This window comes from Mytilus edulis, chromosome 5 (assembly GCF_963676685.1).
Source record: "Mytilus edulis chromosome 5, xbMytEdul2.2, whole genome shotgun sequence".
In the NCBI taxonomy this organism is placed as follows: Eukaryota; Metazoa; Mollusca; class Bivalvia; order Mytilida; family Mytilidae; genus Mytilus; species Mytilus edulis.
Genome location: NC_092348.1, coordinates 36,788,591 through 36,814,020, shown reverse-complemented (window position 1 = coordinate 36,814,020; position 25,430 = coordinate 36,788,591). Strand labels below are relative to the sequence as shown.

Here is a 25,430-nt window from a genome sequence, read left to right as displayed (position 1 = left end):
ATACACTATACAATAGCAACAATAGTGGTTTTGAATGACAATCGGGGACACTCTACAGTGTAACTATTGTATTTGTAGTGGTTGTTGCCGGTATTTGTTATACATAATGTATTGTTCATTGCGATATTGCTATCAATTTTATTCCACTTTGCCGAGTATATTCCTGATGTTGATTTAGCAAAATTTGTAAAGTACAGACCTTCTCATATATAGTCATGTATCAGTCGTTTTCGTTGTATGAGAGTAGAGGGAAACAGGGAGTGAAGGGAAGAGCAATGTCTTAACAAAAACATAAATGAAGAAATCTTTAATTACAGCAACATACAAATGTATAGAGGAAAACGAATATTATCGAAACTATTGTTTTTTTTTATACTAAATTCAATAGAATCTAATATCTCTTCTGAAGCAGTTTTTCACGAAATTCAGAATTAAACAAAGTAAATTTAAGAAACTATTTTTTCTTTCCCCAATAGAATAATCACTTGTTGGTGTTTTATTACGGCAAAACACTTTGCTACATATTCAAACGTTTATTCTTATTTATATTAGAAAGGACATACGAGGGTAATCGTGTGGATGGTGGTTTACATAATAGAGAATTAATGGCAAAATATAAAGAATAGAAAACGGGAAGAGAATAGATGATAACGAGGTGATAAGATATAAAGTATAAAGATTAAAGAATAGTTGTATAAAAATAAAGAATTACAAAAATAAATTATCCCCATCCAGACTCTTATATATACGTTTATGAAACGGCTTTCAACATTTTATAGCTGACTATGCGGTATGGGCTTTGCTCATTGTTGAAGGCCGTACGGTGACCTATAGTTGTTAATTTATGTGTCATTTTGGCCTCTTGTGGAGAGTTGTCTCATTGGCAATCATACCACATCTTCTTTTTTTTATATTCAACATAAATCCGCGTCTACACACTATATCAAGCATGGGGAGGCTCTTCATACCCCTATGACTATAAACATCTGATATACTTCAACCCCTTAACTTTAAGCTATAACTAAAAACAATTAAAGTTGAGAATTGCACATGGACATGTGACGGATTTTAAGTATTGCTTTTTCTTTTTAATATGTTCCATTTCTTAAATTCGATCTAACCATATTCAACATGAATTCTATTAAATGAAAAACTTATAATAGATAACCGAGTTTATTTTGATGTAGTTTGTACACTTGATATTTGCAAATATTTACTTTTTGTCTAGGTCTAAATTGTCAAGTATTTTACTTGCGATGATAAATATAAACCTTTAAATAAATAAGACAGTCTTGTATTTTAAAGATTTGTCATTTATCTTAAAAAATTTAATATCATTTATCCTTCGTGTACCTGTAAACTTTGGTATAAGACATGTTTGTTTAAACTTTTTAAACCTTTTTTATAACCTCTCCTGTATTTTATAAAATGTTTTGATAAATGCCTTATTCGTAAATAAATTTCTGTTTTACTATATCTTAATGTAACTAACTCGAAATGACGGAAACCTTACACCGCTGAACTAATACATACAATTTTTCAACACATACCTAGATGAGAAGGAGGCCTTCTGATTTCGATTTCGTTGGTCAAACGCTAAGAAACAAACATTTCAGGTAACAAATACTTTGTCCTTTACTATACGTATGCGTAAATGGATTGGTTCATTATTGAAGACCAAACAGTCTTAAAATTGATGACATTCTATGATGTCTCTGCTGAGTATGTCTCATTGACAAACTATTACTTTTTTTTCTTATTTCATAAAGTTCAACAGAAGGATTCAACCATTATGCTAGAAGCTGAGAACTTTTCAATTTGAGGCCTTTTATAGCTGACTATGCGGTATGGGCTTTGCTCATTGTTGAAGGCCGTACGTCAATCTATAGTTGTTAAATTCTTTGGGTTTTTTTTTCTCTTGTGGAGAGTTGTCTCATTGGTAATCATACCACATATTCCCGTTAATATTTTAAAAGTATTGGAGAAAAAAACCATTTGTGACGATTGAGAAGTCTAGCAAGGCGCAAACATACTCTTAACACAGATGTCGAATATTAAATCCATTCTGAATGGACGCGTCTCCTCGAAGGAAAATCTGTAACTGCTCGAGATATATCATTAGTTACATAATTAAAAGCATTTAAACAATTAATAAAGGTATATCAAAATATTATTTAATTACCTGCCAGGAAAACTAATTTGAGATCATCTTTCTTCGGATCATACTTTTTGTTAAATGCAATGGTTATATCAAATGTTTGTCCACGTCTCACAACCAAATCTCTTGCAGTCTCGCTTATATGATATTCATCAGTCACGTGATTTTTGCTGTTGTTGTAGACGTTAAAATCTATGTCCTCCACCTGAAGGTCTTGGCTGACTGGGGGTTGTTGAACTGAAACAATTAATATCAAACGAATTATAAAAATGTTCTTTTGATATTGAGTTGCTATTTAACCGCCATTTACCGCATATCTATTTTTATTGACATAAAAACGACAACCAAAAGCGTTCGATGTGATTTTGTGGAAATCAATAAGTTAAAGAAAATTGATCAAAAAAAAAATAAAAGCTCAATTTTTACTAATCATCAACTTTATAACAAAAGTATCAACAAACATACTGAACTCAAGGGTAAATTAAAAAAAATGGAAGTCCTTAAAACCATACAAAACCAAACGCTCAACTATATGAACAACCAACAGAAAGAATGTAAAATAGTTGTCACATTCTTGACTTGGAAAATCGGTGGCTTTTATCTGGCTTAAAACATAAATACCACAGTACCATTAATTTAATAATATCAACATTATCTACCAAGTAAACTATAATCAATATCATGTAGTGAAGGTGGCTTCAAAATGGTTTAAACAATTACTGTGCATTTTTTTGCTGTGTTGCATATTGTTTTTTTGTATATCATTAAGGCCGTTAGTTTTCTCGTTTGAATTGTTTTACATTTTTTTGTCAGTTCGGGGCCTTTTATAGTTGACTGTGCAGTAGGAGATTTGATCATTGTTTAAGGCCGTACAGTGACCTATAGTTGTTGTTTTCGGTGTCATTTGGCCTCTTGTTATCTCATTTGCAATCATACCACATCTTCCTTTTTAGAGAAAAATAACCTGAGATTTTTTTTATATAAAAATATAGTTTTATTTCAAACAATATTTTGTTTAATCAACACATTAAAAGAATAATTTAGGATGGAGCTACATACATTGTGTAACTAAATGTACCTCTCGGACGATTTGCCACTGTCGAATGGTTCCTTGTCAGTTATAAAATTTAAAGTACATCGCTCGGAGTAAATTGCAATGAATATACCAATAGAAGGTTGCCAGAACGAAATAATGATAATGATGTGTCAGTCATTCTGTTGATTGTTTTTTTTTTATCGATGGCAAAACGGTGTTGACCAACGTATTTTCGGAAAATATACAAATTACGCACATTGTCAAATATATACAAGTATTTTAATATGTATAAAATTCTAGAAACATTTGGTAGATTAGCGGAGGGTCTTCGATCTGTTCTAAAGTTTCGTTATGTATATCATATTTTTCCCGGCAAAGTACTTTCTTTCCCCCTGCAAATAAAACCTTACAGTAAATGTTCATATCCTTTTTTTTCTGTATCTAATGTATTATGACATTTTTTTTTTCAATTAATCGGCATTAGTGAATTCGAAACGCGGACACAGAAGAAAAAACTCAGAAGAAAGTTCGTATGTTGATATTATTAGGAAACAGCAAACAGAAAAACCATGGAAAGATGAACAAGTTCACACAAGTTAACGCTATACAGACAACTACTGATTAAGCATCGCGAATGAAAGAAAAAAAGCAGTCGTGATTTCGGTGCTCTGGGAAGGATACTATAGTTCTTGGTCAACCCGTAGTTTTGATGATGGTTTAATTTCAGTGCTATAATTATACTCAGTGCTGTACAAATATCGAATACGTTCACTTATACATTAATTTTATATTTATATTGAATGATAGCAGGATGGAATCCAAAACTTTTTAATGAATGACATTTTCTATGCTTGTATTTAGCTATCGATTACTATGCTTTTACATTTAAACCGTGATTTTTAACAATTTTACATGTTTTCAGTTATAACAGATTTTTTGCACAGAATTTAAGGAAAATCATTGACATTAAAACACTTTAATATGCCTATTGAAGGAGTTTATATAAATATTCATATCACCTTTAAACACTAAATAACTATGTTTATCAAGATAAATAGGATTTACATTTTGCATTTAATTTGAAAATGTCCCAGCAGGGTTGAACTAAATTCAAATTTGTATTGCAAATTTAAAAGTGGGAAAAAAATCTAATGGTTAATTGTGTTGCTATGCAATTGTGCAGTTTTTAAACGAAATACATGATAAATATCTACTTAGGAGGTAACATTAAATGACAAGTTTTCTAAAGATTCACATAAGGATTACTAAACCGCGTAGCATTCAGCCGGTTGACACGTACGCAAACAAGTTGTATTCAATTTAAAAGTCTTTGTTTTTTTACTTCATGACAACATTTGTTAAAGACCAGACTTTGATGGCAAAAACAAAAAAGTGCGAATGCATTAAATCAATATCAGAATAATCAAAATAAACTTTATTATTTTGCAGGCTTTGGTTTACTGAAAATATATTTGGTGTAGAATGCACTGCAAACATATGACTAAGGGAAATAAATCAACGGTATATAATGGCGTGCATACATGTTTCATACATGTATCATACATGTGCCTAAAATGCCTCTGTCTATAAGGCAAGATCAAACACGTTTTCCAAAATTTAACTGCCAAAGCCTTACGAAGGTCCATTAAATCAACTGCAAGCTGTAATTGTTATGTTATTATCCGAGGTTGCTTAAATATATCTAGAATGGGAAGCAACGTTGCAAATATTATTCAATTGTAAACAGGTATGTTGATATTACCCGGAGACGATACCTAGGGGACAAAATACAACACCATGGTCAAAAAGAAAAACCCCGAAAAGACGGAACATTTCCACAAAAGTTAACACTAAACAGACAACTGATGATTAAGTAACACGAATCCAACAAAAATAAAATACGTATACCACTGAAAAGAATACGTACACCACTGCATAGAATACATGTACGTATACCACTGCATAAAATACGTATACCTCTGCATAGAAAATATAATTGACTTGCCACTAATGGGTCCAAATAAAAAAACTTAATCTCAGACTAATACATGTTTGACCTACCGTAAAGGTACATATAAGTCGATTTTTTTTTACTTTGTCGAGACGAGACAAAAAGCTTGTAAAATTTGTCATGACATATATCGAAAGTCACCAACGAGAAAATAATGTTATGTAAGTAAACTTCACTACTTATTCATATAAAGAGTTTTACAGTTACCAGGTAAACGATGGTCAAGTCTGTATTACCGGATAAACGATGGTCAAGTCTACAGTTTCCGTGTAAACAGTGGTCAGGTCTGCAGTTACAGGCTTAACTATGGTCAAGTCTGTATTTACCGGGTAAACGATGGTCAAGTCTTTAGTTGCTGGGTAAACGATTGTCAAGTCTGTAATTACCCGGTAAACGATGGTCAAGTCTGTAGTTACCGGGTAAACAATATTAAGTCTGTAGTTATCGGGTAAACGATAATCAATGCAAGTCACTCTGTAGTTATCGGGTAAACGATTATCAAGTTTGTAGTTATCTGGTAAACGATAATCAAGTCTGTAGTTATCTGGTAAACGATAATCAAGTCTGTAGTTATCGGGTAAACGATTGTCAAGTCTGTCGTTACCAGGTAAACAGTGGTCAAGTCTGCAGTTACCAGGTAAACAATTGTCAAGTCTGTAATTACCTGGTAAACGATGATCAAAGCTAACATTGTTAAATGTACACGTGATATAATGCATATCATTTATACATAGTGTGAATAAAAAAAAACAAGAGTTATGAAATTCAAAAGAAAACATTATGACATGCAAATTTCCATTTAAATATTTTTGTTACGAATCTTTTATTCCCAATATTAACATTTATGTCAAAACATGGAAATTTTTATTAACCAACAATGTCTTTGCATATACAGAACGTGCATGTATATGTATCCGATTTGTTTTTTTAAATCAATGTATAAATGTAAGAAACTTTAAAAAAGTACTATTCCAAGGTCAGACGAACCCATGTACAAAAACACAAACAATTATAGAGGAAAAAACAAGAAATAAAACTTAAGAGTCAGTGACACCAAATAAACAAAAAACTAATATAAAGACAAGAATGTGTCCATAGTACAAAGATGCCCCATCTTCACTATCATTTTCTATGTTTAGTGTACTGTGAAAATGGGGTAAAAACTTTAATTTGGCATTAAAATGAGAAAGATCATATATCATGGAATATCTGAACTAAGTTTCAAGTTGATTGGACTTCAACTTCATCAAAAACTACCTCGACCAAAAAACGTTAACCTAAAGCTTTAACCTAAAGCGGGACAGACGGACGGACGAACAGACAAACGGACGGACGAACGGTCGACAGATCAGAAAACATCCTCCTCATAATGGAGCATGAAAACACGATTACCTGTTGGTGGTACCACTGGTCTTCTACCATGACTGGCAATGGATGTTCCTGGTTCACTGTTTGGTTGTCTATATCTATGTCCACGGCTATAAATAACCTCAGAAAATGTTCGAGATATTGAATTGGTAGGTGTTCTAGTATGCCTGCAATACGTTCTTCTGTATCCAGTTGTGCTTCCATTAATATACATTCTCCTCATCTTGTTAAAATTTCTGTAAGAACATTTTCAAATTATTCTTTGTGATTAATTAGTTAATTTTGTCAAACATTACCACTGGTTTTTGTAAAAGTCGTATAAAATCATTGTATCGTTATTTTATCTCCAGAACACTTGATATTCGTGTTGTTCTACAATGTATATATATCACACAGACAATTACCAATTTTCTCTATCAACAATGCTTTCGATCAAAAGTATTTGGGAAATATAAATTCTTACCGAGACTGCTACATGTATCTGCCATATTGGGCTGTCCGTAACGGAAGTTACGCACAGCCGCTTTCCCCCAGTGATTACAATCGTTGTCCTTTTATACGATTGTAGGCCGTATGGTATCTTATATAATTGCTTACATTTGTACTTCCACTTAAATTGAACTTAAAGGGATCGTGGTCTCATTGGTAATCATAACACATCGCCTTTTTTTTTTTAAATCGAACAGATAAATATTATTATTAAAAGTGTCCAGTCATGTTCGAAGCGGAAAAAAAGTATGGTAAACATTTAATTGAAAATCGATTAGGTGCACTTTAAGAAATAAGTGATTTTTTGTATACTGGAGAGTCAACAACAAAAAAACTTTTTATGAAAGGAAAGCATGGATCTTTTAAAATAAAAAATTTAAAAAGAAAGGCACTAACTTAAAGTCTTTTAAATGTTGAAAACTCTATTTTGACAATGATTGTTCATCTTTTTGATTTATTTGATGTATTGTTCAGCTAGCGTGTAGTGGCACGAAAGAACCGTAAACGAGAAATCAAAATGTATGAGTTAAATTTCTTCAAATACTTAAGAAGAATTACTTTTAAAAGCGTGGGCTATTGATAATAGTTATCATTTACATGTATGTTTTATCATAGGAATTATTAAAATACATAAGAGACGTTCCGTAATTGATTAACTGTCATGTCATGGGTTATATTGTACTTTCAAATTACTTTCACCCGGATTAAACAGTGTCAGAATATACATGTTTTAAGAAGTGAACTATCACCGAAACGAACAAACTTTGCTCATATTCTAAGAAGCTACGTCGGCAACAACAAAATTAACAAGAATGTGTCCCTAGTACAAGGATGCCCAATCCGCATTATCCTTTTCTATGTTCAGTGGACCGTGAAAATGGGATAACACTCTAATTTGGCATTAAATTTAGAAAGATCAGATCAAAAGGATCAGGTATTATACTAAGTTTCAAGTTGATTGGACTTCAACTTCATCAAAAACTACCTCGACCAAAAACTTTAACCTGAAGCGGGACAGACGAACGGACGCACAGACCAGAAAACATAATGCCAATAAATGTGGCATACAAATCGTCGATTTGTCCCGGCTAGAAAAATATCGCACGAACTCCAGCTTTTTAAGCGAGTCTACAAAAACGGATCACCGTCATTCTTTACTGCTACCTAGTATGTTCTATTAAAACATTAAGGACAGTTCTGGATACATTGCATTTAAAATAATTTTGACATTTCAAACTGTCTATCATTCATTGTTGCATATAAAAGATCAACCAAACACTAGTGGAAAAACAACTGGTGAAACTTTTATGGCTTAGAACAGGAAATTATGTGACAGTATACGTCATCAAATTCATTTTAAGATTTTCACTAACTGGAAACATGAACAAATTCACTTTTTAAACCGTAATACCTATACATTGAAATGCATTAAATAATTTCTATCACAAGGAATTGTAAGTTGTTAGTTATTTATTGAAAGCTCACTTTCAAATATATCTGTCCTTATATATTCGACGAACAAAAATAAACCTAGTAAATACTCCTCAAAACTGTTATCAATCGTTATAGAGGTCAATCATTAAGGTGTCTGATTTTATTACCAGTAGCAAGGCCATTTTATAGCGAGCTCAACAGTAAATTAAACATAAAAAATACCGAACTCAAATGAAAATAAAATTGGAAAGTCTCTTATCAAATTGCAAAATCAAAAGCTCAAACACGTCAATCGAATAAAAAACAACTGTCACATTACTGACTTGGTACTGGCATTTCCTTATGTAGAAAATTGTGCATTAAACCTGGTTTTATAGCTAGATAAACCTGTCACTAGTATGACAATCGACTAAGCAACTAAGTATAACCCGCGATGCAAAACTGAATTATAAATAAGTTGATATCAAGTGAATTAAGTAAAAAAACGTCATTACATTCCGAGAAAAAAATGATCTTGCGCCAAAACATATTAAATCGTTTTAGAAAAATCGTAAACATTGCAATGCTTTATACCATTCAAACAGCTTGAATATGGATAATATCCTAACGGTTCTTCTAGGAAGTTCTAAAACCGAAGCTCTAGCAACAATCTAAATGCATGTACTTTTCACAAGTTGCACAAAAATATATACAATGATGAGCTTTGACTTGCTTCTTGACCGTCAAGTATTTCCTTTAAACATTTTTATTTAAATATATTTTATTTTTTGGTAAAACTATATATTTAAATAACTTACCGAATTCGATTTAACAAGGTAACTTAAGATTCAATAATTTTAGCAATGTTCCTGTATGGTATATACTGTTTACAAGTGATATAAAAATGTGAATGTAAAGGTATGCACCACATTCTGGAGTGTTTACCGTTTTAAATCAATGTCCACCCACATTAAGAACGCCAACCTATGTCAGGATTGTCGGTGATTTGATGTTCCCTTTAATACAACTGTTATATGATATCAACATTGAACTTACAAAATATCATGATCAGTTATGGTGCATTTTGTTGCAAAATATAAAGTTTTTCAATTAAAATATAGTTATAATTGTAAGTATATAATTTTTATAAAATATGGTATAGGCTGTTAACATACAATTATTACCCAAAATGTACATATACACATGGAAAAAAGTATTGCAACACCAAATTGTGTTTATTTTTTTGTGATATAATTTGGTAAAATAGAACTAATTATTATTTAAGGTGGTACCCAACATGTACACTTTCACTAAAATTAATTTGGCTCGTTTAATTTTCATAAAATTTTGACAAAGTATTTACTTTGACCCTTTAACAGAAATACAAAGATTTCAAACATTTTTAATCAACCATTTTATTAGAAAAATTACACTGGTTATATAGCAGTTTGACAAACACCAATTGTGATCACTGAGAAGCTTAATATTTCCTAAACAACACAACGTAATTAAAACGTTTAGCTGACTTTACAGAGTTATCTCCCTGTAGTATTATGTACCACCTTAAGTATCACTTGAGTTTAATCAATAAATATCGACTCGATAAGTTCTTATCTACCAAGCAGCTACTGTACCCGTAAAAAGCAATACAGATGTTTTTATCCTCATTGTTTTCAACACTTTAAATAACCAAGTTTTTAAAGTTATGTGTTTGACACCTTGTAATGGGTCCTCGACAACTCTTAACTGCAGCAAGGTGGCAGATTATCAGCATGAGAGAAACAGGGATGTCGCTGTAACAACCGCACGTATTGTTGGTCATCAACATTCCACTATAAGTCGTTTTGAGAATAAAAATCAGGCAATAAACGATGTTAAAGACCTTCCGAGATAAAGAAGACCCCCTATACCATTTTCTAGGGAAAATCAAGCATAATAAAGGTTGGTCAGAAGGAAACCCATTGCATACATTACAATCCTTAAGAAAAGTGTTGGGCATACAGGAGTCTTTTAACAAGAACTGTTCGAGATCGACTCATCGCTACTGGTCAACGTGCGATAAGACCATTTCGAAGACCTTTGCTTACGAACAGATACACAGTTTTCCGTATCCAATGTAGTGCAGAGCTCGCCAAAGTTGGAAATAAGCAACGTGGAGGAAGATACATTGTTTAAATGGAATTCGGTTCATCTTCCTTGGCCCGATCGTAGCCCGGATTTGAACCATATCGAGCATATATGGGACACTATTGGGCGGAAAGTACGCGAAAGGACACCCCAGTTCAAACACATCATGAAATAAACAATGCCCTTCATCAGAAATGGTTGCTGCTACCTAAGCAACAAATTGGTCGATTTATGGCAGGAATCAGAAGACGTTAAGATGCGGTTATCTGTTTGAATGGAGGCTGCGCACAAAGTACTAATTCTTTGGCGTGAAACGATCAACCATGATGTGAACAGTCATCTGAAGATTATTTTTGAAATGTCTGACATTGTAAAGTTCGACTACAGTAAAAGTTGTAAAAAATGCATTTTTTTGGTACAAAAAACACTTCATTTTGTTATTAAAATTGTGGTTATATAAATCTTTTTTTTTTAAACATTTGTTGTTAGTTTAAATGCCAATGTTATCATAAACTATGTTTCAATAATATTATACAAATATTTTATTAGATTTCTTAAAAAAAAACAAAAGGCTGACTTTTCAAGTTTTAAAAAATCAAGGTGTTGCAATACTTTTTTCCATGTGTATATACTAATTAGTGTCTCTGTACAAAATACCTTTTATTTAGTGCACACACAAGAGTACCTATACACCATATGAAAGTAACGATAAACAAACGCTTTTTCGAACATACTGTATTTTTCATTGTTTTCGATACATAAGTCGGGTCCAAAAATAAAACCTAAATAAAAATAATTTCTGCATGATTACAAATATTTCGGAATTTACCATTGTTTTCAAATCAAAGACATTTGTTTTTAATTTTTAATAAAATATTAAACGGGTAATATACACTTATTCACAAAACTGACGCATCTGTAATAGTTGCCACTGAAGTTAAACAAGAAATAGTCAATGAATTGGTTTATTTTAAAATTAAAGCTTTTCTGTCAAAAAATGTAAATTAATCTCGATTAAAGTTCATAATTACGAAAGCCGAGAAGGATCATTCAAAATTCAAAATTCAAAATTCAAAATTCAAAATTCAGAATTCAAAATTCAAAATTCAGAATTCAAAATTCAAAATTCAAAATTCAAAATTTAAAATTCACGGAATTCAAAGTTCAAAACACAAACCAAAATATTTTGCGAAAATATAACACGCTTTCTGTTATGAAGAACTATCATCCTGACACCTTTTTGACAGTTTTACCTACAAATGATCTTGACAGTTCTACCTAGGACTGACCAAAGTTTTAGACAGTTTTACGATTAAACAGATTTGGTCAGTTCTACAGCTAGTCTAAGAATTGATTTAGTCAGTTCTATTCATAGAAAAGTTTTAATTTAAGAACTCTTTGTCTTAAATATAAATAAGTCAAAAGAATTTAATATATATTTTGCGTGTGGCTTTATCAACGATTGTAACAACACTGAATGGTGACCAGTGAGATGCCCTAACTGCAGTGACGTCATTTAGAACTGTTCTACAATCCTGACAGGTTTGGTCAGTTCTACAGCTAGAACAGTTTTAGACAGATGACTAAACCTTTAACACAAAATAGACTGGCACGATCGCAAGCTATTCTCGATTAAAACTAGATTTACACTGCCGATCAGATCAATTATATATCCGATTGCCCAAATTTCCACGATCAAGCGTACTAGTAACTAAGTTCTTGATCGGACCTGTTTGCATTTGGGAATTTCTACCCGACTGCTACCAGACCGTAAAAGTCTCAAACTCGATCATTAACGACTCCTTCACGACTTCTTTGCGACTTTTCATGAAATTTAACCACTAATTCAATATCTTTTCGATGATCTTGACCAATTTACGATCTTTACATGATCTTTAATCGACTTTCACGACTAAATCAGCTATACTCGATCTCAACCCGATCCTGACCAGACATGATCGACCTGATCGTATAATAGTATTGGTCGCAGAAATAATCGGTATTGGTCAGGTGAAAACATATTCAGTATAAAACGTGCAATAAATAAAATGTCTAATTTTTGAGCCCCCGCAACAATAGAGGAGAAATTAACTGTTAGCCTTGTCCGTCTCATCGCCCGACAGTCCGTTCGCTGTCTAACTCTAGTTTGCCCCAACCAATAGTATATAAGACTTATATGTAATGCTTTGCACCACAAAAACAGAAAAAAAATAATCTGGGTTGTGTCAATTTTTCCGTTCTATCGTAATGCCCCTTTAGAAATGAAAAAAATGGTCGAATTTTTCTTTTTCATTCTGCAGATTCTCAAGTTATGTTTGCCTCAACAAAATGTTATAGAACTTACACAATACGTATTACCCCAAAACTCAGATCAAGTTGGAATAGCGGGTCATCATTCATGTATGTGTCCCGTGGACAAAACTTGAAGTGTGGCGAAGAAAATGAACATGAAGCAACGACACCGAGAAATATGTGTTAGGTTTCAGTTGGCTGACACGTCGATTCTTGTATGAGAGGCCTGAGAGACAATTGCAGGATGTTTTTTTTTTGTTTCTTGTATAGAAAAAAATGCCTGACTTTGGTAAAAGGTCCCAGAGAACTGAGAATTGGAATGCAGTAAAGCACCAAGCACAATATGAATGAAACTAGAGGCTCTGAGGAGCCTGTGTCGCTCACCTGTGTCTAATAATTTTTAAAAATCATGTAAAATAAGGTGAAAATCATAACAAATAGTACAAGATACCCATATAACGATTAAGACCAAGTTTGGTTTAATTTGGCCTTATAGTTAAATTAATAGCAGGTCATTCCTGCAGTGTAGTCTTACATTAGTTACTGAAGACCAATTATCATTATTTAAATATTCAGTGTTCAAGTTGTGCCCATTTGAAATTGTTTTTAACATTTCCCATGGACTTTTACACAGAAAACCGCTATGTTTTATTTTCGTCCTGATTTTCTGTCCAATTTTCAGTCATTTCAAGTTTATTTAAATAATATTAAATATACTTTTATAAAAGATTTGGGAAGTTTTCCCCGATTTTATTTTTAGAAAAAAAAATGAATTTATGAAGAATCTGGTGCCATCTCATACTTTCGATTAGACCTGCTGAGTTATTTATTTTCAATACATTGCAAGTCAGGTAATTTATTTTTGTAATTATGAAGGCTGAGTTATTTATTTTAAATTCCTCCCAAAAATATCAAATGGTCATCCCCTAATGCCGGCATGACAAGCTAGGGGATCTGAGATTTTTGAAAGGGGGGGGGGGGGGCGAAGTATAATTTTTTTTTAACCTTTTTTGGGCTAAAACAACATAAAATAAGTGTAAAATGCACTTTTGCAACGGTGCCTGACGCGGGACATGTATATTTTATAGTTTAAATGTAAGGGTTGGACATTTTTTATGCCGTATTCTCCAAATTAATTGTCTATTATAAAATGAATGAATGGATCCTATGGATGAAAGCTATGTATTTTATGTGGGACATACCAGTAAAAATGTACATGGAAGATTTTCATTTGTTGTATGTTTAGGTAGCATAACCTCACAGACTTCTTGTTGTAAACGAGATATAAGCCGGGCTATTCAATTAACTTTACTGTAATAAAATTGAGAACGGAAATGGGGAATATGTCGAAGTGACAACAATCCGACCATAGTGGAGACAACAGCTGTAGGCCACCAAAGGTTCTTCAATGTAGCCAAAAACTCCCGCACGTGAGACAAGAAAGACAAACAAGCAATGTTTATCAGACTCGAGTTAAGAAAGACAAACAAGCAATATGTATCCGACACGAGTTAGGAAAGACAAACAAGCAATGTTTATCAAAATGTTTCACACCCGACAACGAATTTATGAATGACGGTCAACAAATGGAGACATAAAGGCCACACCCGGCAGGCAGGTTGCAGTCGTGCCTTGAAAAAAGTATTCAATATAGCAGTCCGGCGAAACAGACACTCTGATCAGATATGGGATTTGATGCCAACCGTTAACCCAGGCCTCCGAAAAATACGCCCGTTTTTTATTCATCATGTTCATTTAATGCTAGAAATGTTTGTTTCTAATAGCCCCAAGAAAACAAACGGGTAAGATTATTGTTTTCAATGCAGATATATACAGCCAGATTTTTTTGTTTAAGACAAAACTCAGGCTTCCCCTTTATATCAAATGGTTCTTACCTTAGAATCAACATCTATCTAGAGCTTACCGACTGGGGATCATTATTCAGCTTTGTTATTAATAGACTGGGGCGTGTGGAGTTAAACATAGCTTTTGTAGTTTTCCACAACAATATTATTTACCTATATTGGTAAATATAGGTAAATATTATTTAGCGGAACTTTTTTTTTACGAGAGTGTAATAGAGTATTTCTTTCTGTTTAGTGAAATTGTGAAATAGAAGTCTATATGTTCTTACTAAATTCTTTGTCACTTTGAAGGTGTCATGCTTTTCAACTCAACCTAAGCAATGTGTTACTTACAGTAATTGAATTTCAAAATGACAAGAGTAACGCTTTTTCGACGCACGGGTCAACTCCATCGTGGCGAATCACATGACTTTGACATTATCAATAATATATTACAGTAAATACGAGCGAAAAATAAAGAATTGTCGCATAAAAATTAAATACACGGGAAATAGCAAAGTTCACAGTCTAGTTTGATTAATCATTTTACACAAAAAAAAAGTACAAACAAAAAAGAGGGTTGTACGCCCTCTATGCCCCCTTCTGGATCCGACACTGCAAGCACAAACTTATAGGAAAGAAATGATGTAACAGAAAGGAGATTTCATGAGAAATGACCTTGCAATAACTTATTGAAACCGAGATAATTACATAGAAATAAATTCAAATATTGTAACGTCAACGAGGGGAGGAGCAACACCAACACATACGGACGGACATGATAACAATACTATGACACGACAATACGAAAATTAATCGGTAATTCGTATATTGTCCCTTTGAATTTACTGTCTAATATTTTCGAGTATCAACGTAAAACTATATCACTGAAAATATTAGGCAATTCATCATGTGACGTCATAATTACCGATAAACAGAATAATAGGTAGTTTCGTTTTTGATACTGACTATATCATGTGGAATATCTTAACTCACCCTAATGGGCTCGTCTAGATATTCCACATGATAAAACTAAACTACCTATTATTCTATGTGTATCCTATTACAAATGTAGCTAGAAATGCCTGCTCTATAGCCGGGTTGTTGTCGCTTTGACACATTATCCATTTCCATTCTCAATTTTATGGTAATTCCCATGAACTAAATAATACGTTATCTATTTACAAGTTTATTCAGATGCATTGACAACGTTATCTTCAAAGTTTAAACATATAAACTTTAAAAACCAATTCCTTCCGTATCTTTACTGATTAAAACAATCAAGGAAAATCTTTACATTTGTTAAAGTACCACAACTTCTAGTATCTTGACCAACTGACATTTATCATAGAGTTTAATTACTTTCTCTTTTGACAAAACAAATAGGCATAACTAATTTTTATTACCCTACACCCCAAGACATCGTTACTTGTCTTAATTATTCTGACAGTTCAACTTCAACACGTTTAACTGCAGATAATAAAACTAGCCATTTGTCAAAAAAAGCCTTGCGTCATTAATTTTCTATGTACACAAATAAACAGTAAAATATTTCTATATTAAAAAAGTATTGGTTATTTATATTTTGCAAAAAATGCTCCTGTTTCTTTTATTTAAACTTATCATAGTAGTTGTTGAGTGGAAACCGTTTTTCAAAGAGTCCTATTCATCCTAAAAAAATTTAGGTAATTGTTGGCTAATTTTGTTTAGCCTTTTTCTAATTATTATTCATTACTTCAATTAATAAATTAGTATACATTTCTTAACATTATAATAAACTATATAACATCTAAAACAGCAACCATCCTTCACCGAGGTAAGTTGAGGCGCAGAGACCACATGACAAAGAAACGGCGGGAATCGCAATCGCAATTTTTAATGTGAAAATTTTGAGTTTTGAATTATGAATTATGAATTTGGAATTTTGAATTTTGAATGATCCTTCTCGGCTTTCGTACATAATAACCCTACTTGTCAATACTAATGTACTTGCTGAAAAAAAACCACTCATGTCAAACAGGAAATAATGTGAAAAGTTGGTGTATGTCGGCTGAAATAAATAAATTAGACTAGTCAAATGCATATTTAATGGCTTTGCAAAAGCTCACAAAATAACACTAAGGTGGCTGCTGTTTTTAATATAGATACTAGTATAATGGAATGAAATGCTTATATTTCTTTTTTGAATGAATTAAGTTTTCGTTTTGCAAGACCAAATAAATTATGTTAATTTCAATCTTTTGCCGATACACACAGTTGAAGGATAGATTGTTAATATGAATGCATTTACTTTACTAACGTTGGATATGATAGCTTATAATAAATTACATGGTTTCCATCACATAGATGTTTTAAGTTTTTCAAGTAACAATAGAAAACGCACTTTTAAGATATCTCGTTTTTTGAGCGACTAAACAAATATATATGCTGGTAAAACCTGCCAAAGTGTTATTAGTGGTAGTAGACGAAAAATGATTTTTATGACAACCTGATTTTACCATTAATATTTCCACTCGATAGCTAAACGTTATGACTGTTTAACGTCCCCTGGCAAGTTAAATATACTTTAAAAATGTAAACATCATAATGATTTACGAATATAGACTCTCCTGTGAACAAGACCGCCACGCTAAGCAAGACATTTACCGTGTATGTTTACAAGGGCACAGTCTGTAGGCAGACGTGTCACCCTTACCGGACATATAACTGTGACAACGGAGCGACACGTTTTTTCCCCGTACTTTACATACTTTGTTCGTATCGGAGAAGCAACATTTTCAAATCTTGGGTTTGACAAGGTGGATATCGATCAGTCAAGTAGTCAGCACTTCGGTGTTGATATGAATATCAATTATATGGCCATTTTTATAAATTTGCTATTACAGAACTTTTGAGCCCTCAATGCTCTTCACCTTTGTACTTGTTTGGCTTCATAACTATTTTGTTTTGAGCATAACTGGTGAGTCTTATGCCGGCGTCACACATTGGCGTATGGACCGGCGTGCACCAGACGTACAGAGAAAATTGACTAAGTCCGTGTACGTTAGATGCAGTCGGAAACCCGGTTGAAAAAGAACAAAAGAATCGAAAAAATTTAAAAGTTAATAGAAACAAACAAAATTACAATTTTCTTCTCAATTACGAAGTGTTTTATTTTAAAAACACCATTTGCATAAGTTTTAAATTTATCTAGTACACAGTTAAGCAGAACAATTAGATATCAAGTCAACGACATGGGTATCTTTCAAGTTGGATCTAGAAAATGCATAACCTCCGATTTTTTATTTTTTTTTACCACGGACGGAAAACATATCAATCTATTAGTTCAGTAATTTTCGTGTCTGCCCTTCTATTATGTGACTCAAGAAAAAATTCCAAATAATGGGTAACAATAGTATCGAAAAGAGAAAATCGAGTGCACCTTTTTATGTTAGGGCGTGTTCGAGTTGAATATTTTGTCTTGATATCGTACAAAGCAAGAATATTTCATACATCGTCTCGCTTCAGATTCTATCATTTTTATATATCAAAGCTACAGGTTGACTTCATAACATAAAGAAATCACAGTACTAAAAGATGAAATATATGGGTCAAGTGAAATACCTATCTAATGAATCACAAAAACAGAGTAGGTGTGTTGGAATAGCTATTTTTTTCACTAAAAGTACTTGACAGTCTTTCAAGTTGGATGATGAAAATGCATATCTTCGAAAAATTATAATTTTTTGTGTGTGATAACTAGGGTTTATAGTCTTCAACCACTAAAAAAATCTAGTCAGCCCTTCCACGAAATATTTAATTAGAATTTTTTTAAATGTTTATGAATTTTCGAAAATTCCACCTGACAACCGATCAGACAATAGTTTTAAGTTGAATCAATGCAGACAAGATCATTAACTGATGCTAATTAGCTAGTTGATACATTTGTCTTTTAAAATACAACTGACATTTAAGGATCGTAATGGTGCAATGTGGATAAATTTGTCGGTTTCCAAGAGCAAAATTGGTAGCGCGTCATCCCTACAATGGCTTCCATTTCTACGATTGTGAAAATGAACTGTCGTAAGAACGCTAGTCCATCGTTAAACGCTCGTTGCATAAGTTTGAATAACGTCGAAATGCAAAGGTATACGCTTGGTGAACGCTATAACTCCAGAAATGTTTTATGCAGCATATAAATTTTCATCCAGCTCAAGCGTTTGTCAAGCGAATACCTGTACTCTACATGCACGTAATACATACGCTTCAAGTTTGAGACACGTTTAGGGCACGTTGTATACGCTTCAAGATCGTTCGACTTTAACTAATGTAGACAAACCGCGCGTCTGGCGTAATACATTATAATTCTGTTACCTTTGATAACGCAATATTAACGATGATTTACATTCTTGGTATCTATGATGATATATACCTTTACAACCATTGAGTCGATGCCATAACTGTTGGAGATTTTGTTTTCCCGAGGGTATTTCCAGCCTAGTAGTCAGCACTGTCTTCTGTTTTGACATGAATTATCATTGATATGGTCATAATTAAAAATCAACTGTTAACAAAACTTTTTTTTTAATTCTAAGGCTTTTCTTCCTGAGGAATAGATTTCTTTAGTTGTATTTGGCAAAACATTTAGGATTATAAAAATCGTATGGATCTTTGCAACCGATAAGTTCTGTTCTCCATTATTTTAATAATACTGGTAAAATACTATTTGAAACTTCTTTTTCAATAAAGGCAACAGTAGTATACCGCTGTTTGAAATTCATAAATCGATTTAGAAAAAAACAACAAATGCGGGTTACAAACTAAAACTGTGGGAAACACATTAAATATAAGAGGTAATGTAGTTAACAAAGAAAACTTTTTCACATAGAAGCAATATGTTTTGCAACTGGTTAAGTCTATTAATGGCTCAAAAACATTGTAATCTTATAAATACAAACAGTAATACAGATGTATAACATGTATAAGGTATTTTCCTATAACCGTTAGATTAGCGCCTAAGACACGTTAAAATTTTTACCCCTTGCAAGAAATAAATGATTGGATGAGTTGTTTAATTTGAAAACGCTGTTGAAAAAACTTTGCATTTATGAACACAACAGCCACGATCATCTATTTTTTCATATCTCTTAACCATTATATATAAATAGGTCAAACCATGATTTTCTCCAGTTTAACCCGTTTTATCTTTTCTATAATCCATTTGATTTTCTGTTTAATCATAGGTCAGTAATATATTAATGGGGGTCTAGTTTCAAACAGTCAAAATGATATATCTTCACACATCACTAGACCACGCGATATTTTCTTAAAAGCATTTGTCTAGAAATTCATGTAATAATAATTTTTTCTTTTAATTTTATGATGAAAAAGCTTAGCAATATACCTAGGTACGATTCACTGATGTTTGCAACTTTTCTAAATGGACTATGTTGTTTGAAACTAGTGATATAATTTACAAGAGTGTTGTATCGGTTTTATTCAACATGCACTTAACAAACGCAATATATCAAATATCGCTGATTTGGCGTACCCTTTAATAAATCTGTTATGTAATATTTACATTGATCTTTAACACAAAAACGTTATTGTTGATCTATAATCAGATAAATGAGTTGCGTGTAAACAAATTTGTAATGCTGAATTTTAAATTAGTACTAGATCACTGCGTGACTCCGTACCTATGCCATAATTTATCCAGAATTTTTGTAAGGATTACTATTGTCATCTGATAATGTCATTTTAAGGTGCACATTATTATCTGCTATCAAAATCTTTCTCTTGATACCCGACCTGGTTTTCTTACTATAAACAGACGAATGTTATATGAAATGGTGTTGTTTGGTTGTTTAGTCTTTTTTTTTTGCCATTTTTTTGTCGTTTTTCTTCGACATACTTATTTTGATTGTCGCTTAAGTATCTTCCCCCTTTTTTTGCAAAATCGTCAACAATTGTATGATTCCCATTTCGTGTATAATCCTGCTGGCCATGTAATTTCTGGAGACCTAAACATAGTCAATAACTACAAGTTGAGACAACTTTTGTCCAAGGGTCCGAAATACAGAGAGCCACAGTCAATCAATTGGAAGCAGAACTTCAAACTACTAATGGAATTGTTGAGGATTATGCAAAAAAACTGGGCAAAAAGAGAAAAGGTTGAAGTCGACACTCTTTCGGAGTACGTAACATCAGTGAGGTCATTGATTCAGATAAGAGTTAGTAAGCTTAAAGGGTCAATGAGCACCAAAGCTCCTTCCATCTTTAAAGACCCTCAGTTCATTTATTGTGTCTGTTTATTTAACGCATCAATGTAAATATATAGGAGACTGTCATTAAAGTGAGAGGGTTAGCGCTATAGAAACAGGTTTAATCCACCATTTTGTACATTTGAATATGCCTGTACCAAGTCAGGAATATGACAGTTCTTGTCCATTCGTTTTTTATGCGTTTTGTTATTTGATTTTGCCATGTGATTATGGACTTTCCGAATTGATTTTCCTCTAAGTTCAATATTTTTGTGATTTTACTTTTTATTTTTCATCGAGGAGTTGTCTTGCCTCCCTGACAAATATGTTGTCGTTCAAGCTGACAAAGCCTCAAACAATATTGTTTTTGTTTGCAAGAAACACTACATTGACTGCCTGATTAAGGAACTCGGGATAAATAACACACTTGGAAGTACGCTTACGAAGCAGGAGATCCTTGAAAACCACAAATTGGTTCTAATCTCCTTTGGTGTTAATCCAAAGGATGAAGACCAGGATCTTCCATTCTTATATTGGATTCCTAAGCTTCACAAGAATCCTTATCAAAAAAGATATATTGCAGGTTCTTCCAAGTGTTCCACTAAACCCCTTTCTAAAGTTCTTACTGCCATACTCACTGCAGTTAAAAAAGGACTTCAGAAATATTCCGAAACGGCATATTCAAGAAGTGGTGTTAATCAGATGTGGATACTGAAAAATTCAAAAGAATTATTGATAAATTTACAATCTCAATCATTAAAACATGATACCAACATTAAAACCTTTGAATTTTCAACTCTTTATACCACTTTTCCACATACTAAACTTAAAGTTCGACTGAAAGAACTCGCTTATGTCTCTTTAACAAAAAGGGCACTAGACGTTTTAAATATCTAGTTTTAGGCATGAATTCAGCTTACTTTAAGAAAAATCATACAGAGTCAAGCAAAAAAACACACCGAAGAGGATATCACTTCCATGCTGGACTTTTTAATTGACAATATATTTGTTGAATTTGGAGATTTGGTCTTCCAACAGACTATTGGAATCCCAATGGGTACCAATTGCGCTCCTCTACTTACAGATTTGTTTTTTTATTCCTATGAAGCAGAATTTATCCAAGGGCTTGTACAGAAAAGAGAAAAGAAATTAGCCCAGTCTTTTAATTTCAACTTTCGGTATATTGATGATGTACTGTCTCTTAATACTTATAGATTCAGTGATCACTTACATTTAATATATCCACGTAAACTTAAAATTAAAGATACTACCGACATAGATAAATCTGCTTCATATTAAGACCTTTTTCTCGAAATGACTACTGATGATAGGTTAAATACCAAAATTTATGTCAAACGTGATGATTTTAATTTTCCTATAGTTTACTTTCCATTTCTGTGTAGCAACATCCCAGCGTCACCACCATATGGAGTATATGTGTCTCAATTGATACGGTACTCTAGGACTAGCTCAAAGTACGTTGATTTTGTTGAACGAGGAATACTGCTTTCTCAAAAGTTGCTGGGACAGGGCTATGAATCAATCAAATTAAGGTCATCACTCAAGAAATTTTACGGTCGCCATCAAGAGCTGATTGACCATTATTACAAACGTGTGTCAGAAATTATATCTGATATTCTTCCTCAGTCATAATAACCTTCCATCATTACCAAACTGAACAAGGAAATAACATGACGGGTGCCGTATACGGTGCAGGAAATGCTTACCCTTCCGGAGCACCTGATTTCACTCCCGGTTTTTTAGTGGAGTTCGTGATATTTTTTATTTATTATTTGTAACTGTTATTGTAAATGTCTTTTGGTTTTATGAGTCTTTGTTTACTCCTTGGTTTTGATTGTTATTGTCTTTAACACAATACCAGTCAAACAATTAATTCCTCAAAGAGGTTCCCATTGATAACTCTGAGTAGTGCTTCTTGAAAGATAATCACCAGGTTTGTTTGGCATCATTTGAATAGGAAGCTAAATCACGAATGCTTTGGTTATGGTCTAAACATTCAATCTTTAAAAAAATCAGTAAAAAGTAGTTTCAATTGTATTATCCAAGTTTAATATTACAGAATCTTACAAGATATATTCTTTACTTATACGGCCTGGAGTTTTCGTGTGAATGCTGTGCCTATGAATTGTTTTTTTTTATTATAACGTACGTGTTTTTCTCACATAAATCGTAACCCTTAAAACGTTTAGATATAAAACAGAATATGCAGGATTCATCAGTGACGTGTTTAATCATTTACAGGTTTAAACAATACAAAACTTGTTGAACAAGATAAAAAAAATGTGCAAAAAAATATTATCAGAAAAGTGAATTACCTTTGCAATTAATGACACAGGCAGGAACCTTAGCGTCTTTTTCGTAGCGATAATGGACATTGTACACAATTATAAGTGCAGTAAAATATTTGAAGTTGGATAACAGGAATAAACTGTACGGTGTACTAAAACACTGTTTACACAAATATTTAGGTGATTTACAGTATGTACAGTCTGATCCAAAATAAATACGGACGAGTCTTAAGTATTACAGATTGTCGAGATAAGAAACTTAAAAATTGCAACGTGTTAAAAAATAGTATATTTTTTCGTGTTTTTTTTTTTTTTAATTTGAATAGTTTTAGTTAAATGTTTACCAAAATTGAAGATAAATATTATACCATCCTGTTGTTTTCAATGTATTGCAACAAACATAGTAAATTGTCTAAATACATTTATAGATCGTCACTACTACGAATATGCATAAATTAACATCAAAATTCACATCACGGAATATAAATCATTGTTGATCTGTTATCAAAGTATTTATTGCGGTATTTATAGATTTTAACCGAATGTTCACCATAGACGGATTAAGAATGGCTGATTGATTTTGTATATATTTGTGTATTAATGTTATATCATGTTGCACTTTAAATACATTAATAGAAGACTTAGTTATTAAAATAGATCACTCTATTTATAAATATGTCTCCGTTTTGTTTTGCGACAAATCAAATTTGATTAAAACCTTTGGCTATACTCTCTTTCTAACTGGTAGCAGTGGAAGTTAACGTAAAGAGATTAGAATGTTTAGTAAAGTAGAAGTAGTTTCAGAGAAGCACTTCAGGTGCACGAAATTAAAGTGTTAATTTCATCATCAATGAATGAATTTAAACGTACGTGACAATTTTCCTAAAGGTAGTCCAAAGCCGTAAATAACTACTAAATAATATATCATATTTTACATAACGCTGTGAATATGGCCTCTTTACTAGTTCCCATGAGGATCTTCTGAATAGGGGTAAAGTACTTTTTGATGTTCAGAAGAATAACTTTGGTAATAGAAACATTTTAGACAAAAGATATAGTTTTGGAGTCTTTTGTAGATGAAACGCGCGTCTGAGGTATTAAATTATAAGCCTGGTACCTTTAATAACTATTAGTGTGTCGAAATGTATTATTGTATTGTTTATTTGTGTATTTCTCTGTCCTGAATGTTCATGCATTTATTTGTACTGTGGTCCTGTCATGTAATGTTGTAATTTCAGTGTTATATATAACATTGCCATTAAAGTGTGAGGTTCGGCTAGCCACAAAACCAGGTTCAACCCACCATTTTTTCTTAAAATGTCCTGTACCAAGTCAGGAAACATTGTCGTTTGGTTTTTTGTTGCACTTTATTTTTTCTGTTGTTTCGTTTCCTCTTATGTGTTTCCGTCGGTTTTAGTTTGTAACCCGGATTTGTTTCTCTCTATCGATTTATGACTTTCGAACAGCGGTATACTTCTGTTGCCTTTATTTGTGCATGTTTAAATGACTTAACACACATTAACAAAAAATTAAATATTTTGCAGATGTTCAAATGTATTGGATGTGCATCAGGTCAACACAACTTTTAAATTTACTTCGGCATATTTTTGAACAGTTTGCCAACAATTATTATGTTATGGTCGAATTGGCCTCTAATTTTTTAAATATGCATGAATGTGAATTTCATATGCATATCCATTTTTATTTCATTTATTTCTACCTTGTTGTTTTTATGTTTATTATGATTTTTTCTGTTTTCTTTTTTGTGATTTTTTCAGTTATTTTAATCTGGTATCTGCGATGAGTTTTTAAAGCGGTTAGTAAAAGCAATGTTCCAACACCAATCGAAACATATCTTACCACTTCCAAGAAAATAATCAATAGCAGAATAGTGCCATCTGTAACCACTGCGGAATAATATCAAATGGAAAGGAATTAACCATGTATCAAACTTATCTGAATCCTGGTTTCTTTGATTTTGGATACCTCTACTCATTTCTTATCTTTTATCAATTGTATATACGGCCAAACCATTATGTTTGACAGTTCAACCTATTTGATCAATTCTTTGATCCCTAGGGTTGCGATAAAATAAAGTTATAGATATGAAAAAAACACGATTGCAGGTAGAGTTTTGAACC

At 32.5% G+C, this 25,430-nt stretch overlaps 1 protein-coding gene across 4 annotated transcripts in view; it reads right to left on the bottom strand.

The window, feature by feature from the left end:
* LOC139523579 (hemocyte protein-glutamine gamma-glutamyltransferase-like) overlaps positions 1-25,430 on the bottom strand; it is a 42,202-nt gene that overhangs the window by 13,006 nt on the left and 3,766 nt on the right. The window contains exons 2-4 of one of the 4 annotated variants that reach the window (XM_071317706.1): positions 21,619-21,691; positions 6,598-6,809; positions 2,183-2,395 (exon numbers count right to left, since the gene is read on the bottom strand). In XM_071317706.1, coding sequence (XP_071173807.1) covers positions 2,183-2,395; positions 6,598-6,796 — 412 coding nt within the window. In that variant the 5' untranslated portion in view covers positions 6,797-6,809; positions 21,619-21,691. Of the gene's footprint in view, positions 1-2,182; positions 2,396-6,597; positions 6,810-9,293; positions 9,493-21,618; positions 21,692-25,430 lie in introns of those variants that run through there. The other 3 variants (XM_071317703.1, XM_071317704.1, XM_071317705.1) reach the window with 3 other exon arrangements.